Genomic DNA, 13,045 nt, shown 5'->3' with positions numbered 1-13,045 from the left:
TCTCATTTCTGATCTATGTCTGGATGAAATGACAATAGAAAATAAGCTTCTTGGCTTGATTTGACTTGAGTGTATTCTGTCTCTGTTTGTGGCTTTTCTGTCTGTGGTGTGTCTGTCTGTCTGTCTGTCTGTGGTGTGTCTGTTTGTAGTGTCATTCTGTCTGTCTGTCTGTCTGTGGTGTGTCTGTTTGTAGTGTCATTCTGTCTGTCTGTCTGTGGTGTATCTGTTTGTAGTGTCATTCTGTCTGTCTGTCTGTGGTGTGTCTGTTTGTAGTGTCATTCTGTCTGTCTGTCTGTGGTGTGTCTGTTTGTAGTGTCATTCTGTCTGTCTGGCTGTGGTGTGTCTGTTTGTAGTGTCATTCTGTCTGTCTGTCTGTGGTGTGTCTGTTTGTAGTGTCATTCTGTCTGTCTGTCTGTGGTGTGTCTGTTTGTAGTGTCATTCTGTCTGTCTGTCTGTGGTGTGTCTGTTTGTAGTGTCATTCTGTCTGTCTGGCTGTAGTGTATCAGTATATGTTGTCTGTATGTTGTATTTGTTTGCCTGTCTGTCTGTCTGTCTGTGGTGTATCTGTCTCTAGTATCTATATCTGTGGTCTGTCTGTCTGCCTGTCTGTCTGTCTGTCTGTGTTATGTGTTGTCTTTCTCTGTGGCTTTTCTGTCGGTGGTGTGTTTGCCCATCTGTCTGTCTTTCTGTAGCACGTCTGTCTGTCTGCCTGTGGTGTATCTGTCTCTAGTATCTATGTCTGTGTGTCTGTCTGTGTGTCTGTCTGTCTGTCTGTCTGTCTGTCTGCCTGTGGTGTATCTGTCTCTAGTATCTATGTCTGTCTGTCTGTCTGTCTGTCTGTCTGTCTGCCTGTCTGTCAGTGTTGTGTCTGTCTGTGGTGTATCTGTCTCTAGTATCTATGTCTGTCTGTCTGCCTGTGGTGTATCTGTCTCTAGTATCTATGTCTGTCTGTCTGTCTGCCTGTCTGTCGGTGTTGTGTCTGTCTGTGGTGTATCTGTCTCTAGTATCTATGTCTGTCTGTCTGTCTGTCTGTCTGTCTGTGGTGTATCTGTCTCTAGTATCTATGTCTGTCTGTCTGTCTGTGGTGTATCTGTCTCTAGTATCTATGTCTGTCTGTCTGTCTGTCTGTCTGCCTGTCTGTCAGTGTTGTGTCTGTCTGTGGTGTATCTGTCTCTAGTATCTATGTCTGTCTGTCTGTCTGTCTGTCTGTCTGTGGTGTATCTGTCTCTAGTATCTATGTCTGTCTGTCTGTCTGTGGTGTATCTGTCTCTAGTATCTATGTCTGTCTGTCTGCCTGTGGTGTATCTGTCTCTAGTATCTATGTCTGTCTGTCTGTCTGTCTGTCTGCCTGTCTGTCAGTGTTGTGTCTGTCTGTGGTGTATCTGTCTCTAGTATCTATGTCTGTCTGTCTGCCTGTGGTGTATCTGTCTCTAGTATCTATGTCTGTCTGTCTGTCTGTCTGCCTGTCTGTCAGTGTTGTGTCTGTCTGTGGTGTATCTGTCTCTAGTATCTATGTCTGTCTGTCTGTCTGTGGTGTATCTGTCTCTAGTATCTATGTCTGTGTGTCTGTCTGTCTGTGTGTCTGTCTGCCTGTCTGTCTGTGTATGTGTTGTCTTTCTCTGTGGCCTTTCTGTTGGTGGTGTGTTTGCCCATCTGTCTGTCTTTCTGTAGCACGTCTGTCTGTCAGTGTTGTGTCTGTCTGCCTGTGGTGTATCTGTCTCTAGTATCTTTGTCTGTCTGTCTGTCTGTCTGTCTGTGGTGTATCTGTCTCTAGTATCTATGTCTGTGTGTCTGTCTGTCTGTGTGTCTGTCTGTCTGCCTGTGGTGCATCTGTCTCTAGTATCTATGTCTGTCTGTCTGTCTGTCTGTCTGTGTATGTGTTGTCTTTTTCTGTGGCTTTTCTGTCGGTGGTGTGTTTGCCCATCTGTCTGTCTTTCTGTGGCACGTCTGTCTGTCTGTGTTGTTTGTCTGTCTGTCTGTCTGTCTGTCTGTCTGTGTTGTGTTTGTCTGCCTGTCTGTCTGTCTGTGGTAAGTATCAGTCCATCTAGTCTGCAGTGTATCTGTGGTATTTCTGTTTAAGGTTTTGAAGGTAAATCTCTCAGGTGTGTCTCTAAAGCTCCTCCTGTTCAAACCCAGCAGTGAATTCAGCTGAGGTCTTCGGTCTTCTCTCTAATTACAGCATTTTCTCTTTCCCTCCATTCTCCAAGCTTAAGGTCAAGTTTGCAGAACGTTCTGGGAAATCTATGTAAATTTATCAGGCCTTAAATATTTGTGAAACAAATTCATTATGCAGCTGGGTGTCCCGGTTCACTAATGCCCGGTGAGTGTTATCTGTTTCGCTCATGATCAAGTGATGTATCAACGTGCCAGTTTATCGGCAAGCCCAATCAATTCTGGTGACAGTCATCGGGGCAGTGACCTTTCTGCTGTCACCGTGCGTGTCCATGTGCAGGCTGAAGCGAGATCACGCCGATCGATCTGCAAAATCATGATTTAATCCTAAAACTGATGTCAGATATTTAATTAACTGATGTATGAAGTGACACATGACACAAATAGATCTTACTGACAAAGACAAGTTCAAGTGTTCTGGCCATTTCTGGGTTCCTATAGAAATAAATATATAATTTTTATTTTTATTTATATAAAAATGATTTTCCTCTGGCTTTTATTTAGCACTGAGTTTCTCCCAAAATGTTTATAATGCTAGATACATCATTAATTACCTCTTAAGAATGTGTTTTTTTTTTCCCTCGTTAAATTAATGAACCTTTTCTAAAACCCATTAAAACGAACTGAGGCTGTTTTGGAAACGCATATGAGACAGGATTTTTGTTGTTATTTAAAATCTAACGATGTAAACTTGAGTCCCAGCGTTAGATTCAATCTTACAAGGTGTACATTACATTTTTTTTTCCTGAACTATTCCTTTAAGCTTTACAGGAATCGGCGAATATATACGGTGATGTTAGAGAGCCGGCACAATCTCATATATTATACTGTCAAAAAAAAAAAAAGACCTACTTTAAACTATCAGCTTCCCGGGGTTACTTTTTTATTTCTTTTTATATAAAGGTCACAGTTCGTATCTGTAAGGATGGCATTTAATTTCCTGTTTATCTTGGAGCAGTGAGTCTGTGTGACATTTATTCTTCCTGATGGCACCGCGGTCTCGCTCGGCTCAGCGTTTAGGCGACTCATTTCCTCCTGGACCGTAAAGTATCTCAGCAAGAACCTCGTTGCCAAAAACACTCAGACTTTAACTCTTCTGGAGAGCAGTGTTTATGAACGATAACAAAACACACGCTGCAACTTTATATCCCTTATTTATCAGGAGAAGCTCTGGAGGGACAGATCTGAAACTTTTATACCATCTAGTTTTCAGATTTGTTGCATGACGTGGGATTAATACGTACTGTACAGTTTGCTCTCCTGGTTTTGACTTCATCCTCGTTTGACGAGCAGAAAAACATTAGCACGAATATATGATGAACGTCAGCAGACAATGAGCCGTGATCTCCGTCCTCACGTCGGGACGTGACACTGATGGTCAGAGCAGGAAGAACAGGAAACACATATCACTGCATTCTCTCTCTCTCTCTCTCTCTCTCTCTCTCTCTGTCCTCTCACTCAAAGTTAACTTATTCAATGGTTATCTATCTATCTATCTATCTATCTATCTATCTATCTATCTATCTATCTATCTATCTATCTATCTATCTATTTATTTAAAGGTAACAGGTAGAGATAAAGAATATTGCAAGGACCTAAAGACTGAGACATACGGTATCCACAGGAGAAGAGTAAAGAGAAATAATGAATAAGTTAAGATTAAATAAGTAAAAGGTCATCAGGGAATTACTCACTGTGTTATTAGAGCTTTAGGAAGCATTATTAGAGCTTAACGAGGCATTATTACAGCTTTATGAAGCGTCATTAGAGCTTATAACAGTGCTTATTAACCGAATTTTATAGAATGTCATTGGGTATTTTGCCTATCTATCTATCTATCTATCTGTCTGTCTGTCTGTCTGTCTGTCTGTCTGTCTGTCTGCACTATAACGGCTGTACTGTAGGTGTTAGAAAGTAAGAAAGACATGGCTCTGACCAGGGTGCACTTACTTTTGACATAATGCTCTTTTAATCCTTTATTTCTCTCGTCTCCGAGGATCACGTGTCCCGAGCTTTATACGGAGATATAGACTTTCTCTCGTCCCCGTTCTCCCTCTTTATTCTCACACTCTGTAAGGTGATGTGTGAGGTTGTTTTTGCAGACCGCCCCCCAGCCCCCGTGTGGTGATGAGACACTTTTCACCGATTCATATTTCACACCCTTTAACACCACTGAGCCAACGAGAGCTTTCTTTTTCCCCATCGCACCGTTGTTAAGGTTAATTCCTGTAATCTGCATGCTACATGTTCTCTGTGAGTCAAACGCACGTCCGTCCCCTCTGTTCCACCTCATTGTGTAGAAGCTGAAAGGTTTCTGTGACAGTTTACTGCCTGACCTGCGGCTGTATCGCGTGACCGAAGCCGAGCCTTAAGATTCAAGTGGCTTTTCTTCAAGTCTATTTAAGAGTTATTTAAGTTCCTGCCCTTCGTCTCTGAGGATTTTTCCGACTCCCTCGAGGACACACGGACTTTATGAACACTTCGTACAGATTGTTCTTATATCCGCGCATCATTTCCTCCAGAATCGTTTCTCCTCTCAAGCAATAAACTTCACATGGAGGGTGAGATGGAGACTAGTACAGGGTCACACACAGGCCCCGTCGACCGCATGTTACAGGCTGTACGACAAATCAGTGCAGAATTTATTGATTAAATAGCACACAATTAAATTCAACGAAATTTTCTAACAGGGGCCACAGTGGCTTAGTGGTTAGCACGTTCGCCTCACACCTCCAGGGATGGGGGTTCGATTCCCGCCTCCGCCTTGTGTGTGTGGAGTTTGCATGTTCTCCCCGTGCCTCGGGGGTTTCCTCATTCAAAGTTCATTCATTCATTCACTCATTCATTCATTTTCTACCACTTTATCCGAACTACCTCGGGTCACGGGGAGCCTGTGATCTCAGGCGTCATCGGGCATCGAGGCAGGATACACCCTGAACGGAGTGCCAACCCATCGCGTTTCAGGTTCTCTCTCTGGTTAAACTCCGGTTTCCTCCCCCGGTCCAAAGACATGCATGGTAGGTTGATTGGCATCTCTGGAAAATTGTCCGTAGTGCGTGTGTGTGTGAGTGAATGAGAGAGTGTGTGTGTGTGTGAGTGAATGAGAGAGTGTGTGTGTGTGAGTGAATGAGAGAGTGTGTGTGTGTGAGTGAATGAGAGTGTGTGTGTGTGTGAGTGAATGAGAGTGTGTGTGTGCCCTGCGATGGGTTGGCACTCCGTCCAGGGTGTATCCTGCCTCGATGCCCGATGACGCCTGAGATCACAGGCTCCCCGTGACCCGAGGTAGTTCGGATAAAGTGGTAGAAAATGAATGAATGAATGAATGAACTTTCTAACAGAAAGCTTTTAGAAAACTTTTTAACAGGATAAAGACAGAATCAGGCACCAAATTAAAAAAAAAACATGTTTAAAAAAAGATAAATAAAGAATCCAATTCAATTCAAAGCAGCTTTAAGTTAATTATAAAATAAAAATGGATATAAAAAATGAAAAATAAATAAATAAATTCTAAAACAAAGTTTACATTCTGCAAATTTATTTAAATAAATAAATAGAAATGAAAGAAAGAAAGAAAGAAAGAAAGAAAGACATATTTGTAACTCCACACTACAGAAGGATACAAATTCCCTCAGATGATCAATCTCCTTTAAGGGGTTCAACTTTCTTTCTTTCTTTCTTTCTTTCTTTCTTTCTTTCTTTCTTTCTTTCTTTCTTTTCCTCTCCGCTTAATTTTTTAGCATGATTATTTTTGTAAGTCTCTCCCTCCTTTTCTCTCAGATCTTTAAAAAGCAGGAGTGGTTTATCTCTTTTGTGTCTATCTCTCCTTCACACCTTCTTCTATGCCATTCTACCTGCTCTTTGGAGAGGACAGGGTGGAAAGAATAGGGTGGAGAGGACGGGATAGAGAGGACAGGGTGGAGAGGACGGGATAGAGAGGACAGGGTGGAGAAAACAGGATAGAGAGGACTGGGTGTAGAGGGCAGGGTGGAGAGGACAGGATAGAGAGGACAGGGTGGAGAAAACAGGATAGAGAGGACTGGGTGTAGAGGACAGGATAGAGAGGACAGGGTGGAGAGGACGGGATAGAGGACAGGGTGGAGAAAACAGGATAGAGAGGACTGGGTGTAGAGGGCAGGGTGGAGAGGACAGGATAGAGAGGACAGGGTGGAGAAAACAGGATAGAGAGGACTGGGTGTAGAGGGCAGGGTGGAGAGGACAGGATAGAGGGGACAGGGTGGCGAGGACAGGGTAGAGAGGACAGGGTGGCGAGGACAGGGTGGAGAAAACAGGATAGAGAGGACTGGGTGTAGAGGACAGGGTGGAGAGGACTGGGTGTAGAGGACACGGCGGATAGGACACGGCGGATAGGACACGGCAGAGAGGACAGGGTGGAGAGGACACGGCGGATAGGACAGGGCGGATAGGACGGCAGAGAGGACAGGGCGGAGAGGACAGGGCAGAGAGGACTGGGTGTAGAGGACAGGGTGGAGAGGACAGGGCAGAGAGGACAGTCCTGTTCCTCTATGGTTCTTTACTCAGTGAGATGTGAGAGACTTTTCTCTTTCCCTTCTTCCACTTTCTCCACGAGCGACGTCATGTTGTAGTAACTCCACATTAATGAGGTGATGCAGAAGGTCAGGTGTGTGTATGGAGACACGCCTAAGGAAGGACAGAATGTTCTATTAAAACCTCTGGTGTCCTCCAGCGTCTGTATGATGATGTCACTTCATTTACATGCTGATTTCTGTCCATGAATATGAAGAAGCTGTGTGTCAGGGTCTGATTAAACAGGCTTCGGCTTTCCTCACGGTTTCCTCACCGCAGCTTCTGTAACGTTTGTGCAACTGCTTTCTTTCTCTGATGTGTGTTTGTGACATCGTGATGATTCAGAACGTGCGTGAGGACGACAAAGACCAGAGTAACACACATATAATGATGATGTCACTGAAGGAATAACGTCACTCCTCAGGACCTGACTGTAAAACTCCACTCTTACAGGTCTGGCTGTTGAGGCGGGGCTTTGTGAGGAAACCCCGCCCACTGTGGAGGTAGCCTGTGAGGTAGCGTGTCCCGGTGACTGTGTGATCAGCTCCTGGTCTGATTGGTCTCCATGTTCTCACTCATGTGCCAAGAAGAACACTGAGGGGAAGCAGAGTCGCTTTCGCACCATTCTCGCTCTACCTGGGGAAGGTAACACACACACACACATACACACACACACACACACACACACACACACACACACACACACACACACTGTCACATGCAATTGGCAGTATGTAGGAACTGTAAAGGGTTGTTTCATAAAAGCAATGCAGCGTTACCTATCATCGATCTTGACAGCGTCTCCACGTTAGCATTAGCATACGTATTAAAAGCATGCTAACCAATTTCATGTCTATAACAGCATGCGTTCACTGTCCACTTTATTAGGAACACCTGTACATCTTTATGCAGTTAAATAATCAGCCAATCAGGGTGCAGCAGCACAAAGTCAAGACCTTCAGTTCATTTTCACATCAAATATACAGTAAGAATAACAAAGAAGTCTGATCTGATCTGATCTCTGCGACATTAACCATCACGTGGATGATGATGTTGGTATCAGATGAGCTGGTTTGAGTTTTTCAGAAGCTGCTGATCTCCTGCCGGGATTTTCACACAACAGTCACTAAAGTTGAGACAGAATGGTGCGAAAAACAAAAAACATGCTGTGAGTGGAGGATCTGCAGACTAAGAGAGATCAGAGGATCAGACCGGTCTAATCTGACAGGAAGACTAGAGAACCTGAAACCATCTGTGAAAACCACGATGAGCTGAAAAGCATCCCAGAATTAACAACACACGGTTGTGTGACCACGTCATGTCACAGAAACAGTCCGACTATTCTTTATTCTGATGTTTGATGTAAACATAAACTGATGTTCTTTACCTTTGTCTGTATGATTGCATACATTGTCCTGCTGCCACGTGATTGGCTGATTAGAGAACTACATGAATGTGCAGGTGTTCCTAATAAACTGGACACTGACTGGATGTAAAACCCTCATTCTCATGTTCCTCGTCCCAGTGGTCTATACTGCCAGCTCCCAGTGTTCCGAGTTCCCTATTGTTGAGTTAAATTCATAAATCATATCTTAGTTACACACACACACACACACACACACACGCTCACACACACACACTCACACCTATATGTACCTCCTGCTGATTCGTCTGCTGCTGAGTTATGGAAATTTACCCCTACACACACACACACACACACACACACACACACACACACACACAGCACAGCACAGTCCACTGAGTCTTATTAGTCAGACAATCCCTTATTAATATTCGGCCGATCTGTGCTGGATTCATTATGGCGCGTTCTGGGCCACTTAACGCACCGTGTGCTGAAGCTGAATGTCAATACAGCGTCCTTGACTCCAAGGGCACGTGGCATTTGGAATCACTTTTAATTACAGAAAAAGGACTGAAATAAATCAAGGCTGTAATCCCGTGCTGCACATCAGCAGCTTCTGCAGCCTCTTTGATAGAATTACAGAGTTTCTCCCTGAACAAAGTGAAATTGTGAACGATTCATGAGCCACGTCGTGTCACTGTCCTCGTCACCGATGAAAACAACGTCCGATTCTTCACCGGACGACGTTAAATACGTTACTATGCTAACGTTAAGCTAACATTAACGTTAGCGCTACGTACCTGATATTATTTACTTTGCGAAGCACCGTTACGAGTTCTCTTGTGGATTGACCAGATGAAGACGTGATCAAGGTCTCGGTTAAGCTCCGCCCACTGATGCCTGTAACCTGGCCAGATGGAAGGTCACATAAAGGTCAAAACAAAGCCAGAAGCACATGTCTAACACTGTGGAAATTTAGACCAAGGTGGGAAGTAACGGAGTAAAAATACTTTGTTACTGTACTTAAGTACATTTTTCTGGTATCATACACTCATATACTTTACTCCACTATTTATTTTTCGGACAACTTTTTACTTTTACTCATTACATTTTTACATAAATATCTGTACTTTTTACTTCTTACATTTTCCAAACGGACTCGTTACTTTTAGTATTATTCCTTCTCATTGGGCGCTGTTTCCAGCCTGTCATCCTATCATTGTGCGGCTTTTTCCCCATGTGACTGGTGTACTGTATTATTTACTGGCTATCAGACATAGACTAAGGATAGCGGAGCTAACAATGAGCAGCACGCCTACAAAAGGAATGGCTAATGTTCATTCAGACGGAGTCACCGATGTTAAAATAACTAACAATGAGGACATTCCTGAACACACATGGCCATATATGATGGAGATGTTTGTAATAATCGGCGTCAAAAAGGATTCCTGGCGAATGTGTTGCAGATTGTGTCACCCAGGGGCGGTTCTAGCCCTTTATTAGGGTGGCTTCAGCCCCCTGTCTGTAATCTCAGCCACCCTAAAACTATAAGGATCATTTTTACTTTCATAAATAAACAATAAAAATGACGTTAAAATGCAGGACATGTCGTCGATGGGAAAGAAAATTATTTATCAGTTTGATCCAAGAGCGATTTTTTTTTACTTTGCTTTTACACGCGCGTGTTGTAGTCTTTCAAAAGTGCGTCTTCAGCTGTCTGCTTTATTTGAACGGAAAAGCACAGGTACGCGCAGCGTGCACGCGCAGTCAGAGCTGGAGGCGTTTATCTATAACGTTAATCGGCGGAAAGACGCATAGACGGCAACCAAAAGCAATGAAATGTCACTATTCTTATTACCAGAGTCATATAATATATAATTATAGAACTCTTCTTGTTTTAAATTCTCACTGAGGGCTAAAAACCCCCCTAAAGATGAAACCCTAGAACCGCCCCTGGTGTCAACCCAAAAAACACGAAGTGCTTAATTTAATTAACATTAATTTTGTCATTTGTAAAACATCACAATAATTTTGAGTTGTTTTCAAAGACAGAGCTGGAATCTCCCTACAGCTTGGGATATGGCCTTGGTGATACACGGTATACATTATATTTCCAAAAGTATTGGGTCACCTGACCTTTCATGCTATATGTGGTTGTTTTCTGATCTCATCCCTACTGAACACCTTTGGGATGAATGTGAACGCTGACTCCACCCTACCTCACCTACATCAGTGCCTGCCTTCCGTAACAATCTTGTGGCTGATGAACACAAATATCCATCAGCACACTCCAAAATTATATAACAGGTAGTTATAACAGGTAGTAGTAACGGCGACTTTTTACTCAAGTACTTGTCAGAGCCCATACTTCTTTACTTTACCTCGAGTAAAAGAGTGTAGTCACTACTTCTACTTTTACTGGAGTCTTTTAAAAACGGAGTATCTGTACTTCTACTTGAGTAAAGGATGTGTGTACTTTTTGCCACCTCTGCCAAGGATAAATGTATAGAAACACACCGTTGCTAAGTGATACGTTGGCAGAGAAAAGTCTTGATCTGCCGAACAGAAACTTACTGCTAGATGTTATTGCTATTTTTTAACTTAACTAACTGTTCTAATTTAGCTCATTAGTTATTGTAGTTCACAGTGCATAAGTATTTGCCCCTTCTGTTTTTTCCTTGTTCTGTAGAGTTACACTCAAACTGAAATGGACTAAACTGGGATTTTATGCCGTGAATATAAAATAACCTGTAAATAACTCGGAAGGTTCTGGAAAGAGGAAGTTGGAGAAACACTAAACAAAATCACACACACTCAAAATCACACACACTCACACACACACACACACACACACACACACACACACACACACACACACACACACACACAGCTCTGTGTGCTCTCTCTCTCTCAAAGTCATTAGTAGACACAGGTGTGTGATTCCCACCACTTACCTTCCTCGACTCCACCCTCTTTTCACAAAGCAGTGATTGGCCACGCCCCCAATTTCACAGACCCATGATTCTGAAGTGTGTGAAGTATCCTATATAGATTTCAACATTCTTTATTTACAAAATAAATAAGCAAAGGTTGAGATTTAAAGGTTTATTTACCTGCAAACGGGTCACATCCTCAGCTCACCTCGGACAGTCGAACTGTCACACGATCTCAGTTTGAGCACAGTTTGAGACCCGGAAGCAAGCAGGTGAGCCGAGGTGAGCAAAACAAATCCAGGGGAAAGCAAAGGAAAGAAAAGAAACTGTGAAAGAGACGGTCCACCAAATCTCAGTGAACATGAGATTAAACACGGGATTAAACACGGGATTAATCAGAGAAACACCCGAGAGGCAGAGTGTGATACTGTGATACTCAACAGGATGCTACCGCCACCATTTATGTAGATTCTATTTTAGTTCATGTTCACATTTTAGTGCTGCCTCCAGTTGAGCACTGCCTCCAATTAAGCACTGTATACAGTTTAGTGCTGCCCCCGGTTTAACGCTACCTCCAGTTTAGTGCTGCCTCCAGTTTAGTGCTGCCTCCAGTTTAGCGCTACCTCCAGTTTAATGCTGCCTCCAGTTTAGTGCTGCCTCCAGTTTAGCGCTACCTCGAGTTTAGTGCTGCCTCCAGTTTAGCGCTACCTCCAGTTTAGTGCTGCCCCCGGTTTAACGCTACCTCCAGTTTAGTGCTGCCCCCGGTTTAACGCTACCTCCAGTTTAATGCTGCCTCCAGTTTAGCGCTGCCTCCAGTTTAGTGCTGCCTCCAATTAAGCACTGTATACAATTTAGTGCTGCCCCCGGTTTAACGCTACCTCCAGTTTAATGCTGCCTCCAGTTTAGTACTGCCTCCAATTAAGCACTGTATACAGTTTAGTGCTGCCCCCGGTTTAACGCTACCTAGAGTTTAATGCTGCCTCCAGTTTAGTGCTGCCTCCAGTTTAGTGCTGCCTCCAGTTTAGTGCTGCCTCCAGTTTAGTGCTGCCTCCAGTTTAGCGCTACCTCTAGTTTAGCGCTGCTTCCATGTTTAGCGCTGCTTCCAGTTTAGTGCTGCCTCCAGTTTAGCGCTACCTCCAGTTTAGCGCTACCTCCAGTTTAGCGCTGCCTCCAGTTTAGCGCTACCTCCAGTTTAGCGCTACCTCCAGTTTAGCGCTGCCTCCAGTTTAGCTCTATACCACACAGCAGGTCTTCAGGTCCTATAGCTCTACCTCTGTAAATGAAACTCTTTCTTCTTCTCTCTCAGGGGATAAATCGTGTCCTCCTGCCCCATCTTTGGAGGAGTGGAGATCCTGTAACGATAATCCATGTGTGGTGTTTTATTGGGAAGTGTCTCCGTGGGGTCCGTGTGTCCCCGATCCGTCCTTCTTCCTAAACAGAAGTGACGTTGGCGACGACACGACGAGCTGCTCAGCAGGGCTTCAGACACGCAAAGTCACCTGCATGAAGATCAATGGAGGAGCTGTCACTGCAAAACGGTACCCACATCACCCTCCTACAGTACATCACCACGGGGGTCTAACCTCCTGTCCACCAAGTGTGTGTGTGTGTGTGTGTGTGTGTGTGTCTGTCTATGCGTATGTGAGTGTCTATGTGTGTGTGTGTATGTGTGTACGTGTGTGTGCGTGCATGTGTGTCTATGCGTATGTGAGTGTGTGTGAGTGTGTGAGTGTGTGTGTCTATGCGTATGTGAGTGTCTGTGTGTATGTGTGTGTGTGTGTGTGTGTGTGTGTGTGTGTGTGTGTGTGTGTATGTGCTTGTGTGTGTATGTGCTTGTGTGTGTGTAACTTGTTTATTAGACCATTACTCTAATAGAATGAAACCCCATGAAACCTCTCCTCACACACAGGGACGACTCAGTGAGAGAAATCAGACACCTCCAACACCACAAATCTGCTCCATCTGTACAAACTATAGTCTGGGTTGCCAGATTGATCACGTCTAGCTCCCAATTACAATTCCGTTATTTTAT

The 13,045-nt window shown here is 43.9% G+C and overlaps 1 protein-coding gene across 3 annotated transcripts in view; it reads left to right on the top strand.

Annotated features, from left to right (window-relative positions):
• The window catches only part of thsd7ba (thrombospondin, type I, domain containing 7Ba), a 277,509-nt gene that overhangs the window by 151,048 nt on the left and 113,416 nt on the right, over positions 1 to 13,045 (top strand). For all 3 annotated transcript variants that reach the window (XM_047815387.1, XM_047815386.1, XM_047815385.1), the window contains exons 9-10: positions 7,171 to 7,362; positions 12,320 to 12,551. In XM_047815387.1, coding sequence (XP_047671343.1) covers positions 7,171 to 7,362; positions 12,320 to 12,551 — 424 coding nt within the window. The remainder of the gene's footprint in view (positions 1 to 7,170; positions 7,363 to 12,319; positions 12,552 to 13,045) is intronic.

This window comes from Tachysurus fulvidraco, chromosome 6 (assembly GCF_022655615.1).
Source record: "Tachysurus fulvidraco isolate hzauxx_2018 chromosome 6, HZAU_PFXX_2.0, whole genome shotgun sequence".
NCBI classification, from domain to species: Eukaryota; Metazoa; Chordata; class Actinopteri; order Siluriformes; family Bagridae; genus Tachysurus; species Tachysurus fulvidraco.
The sequence above is the reverse complement of the archived record's forward strand: the minus strand, read 5'-3'. Positions and strand labels throughout refer to the sequence as shown.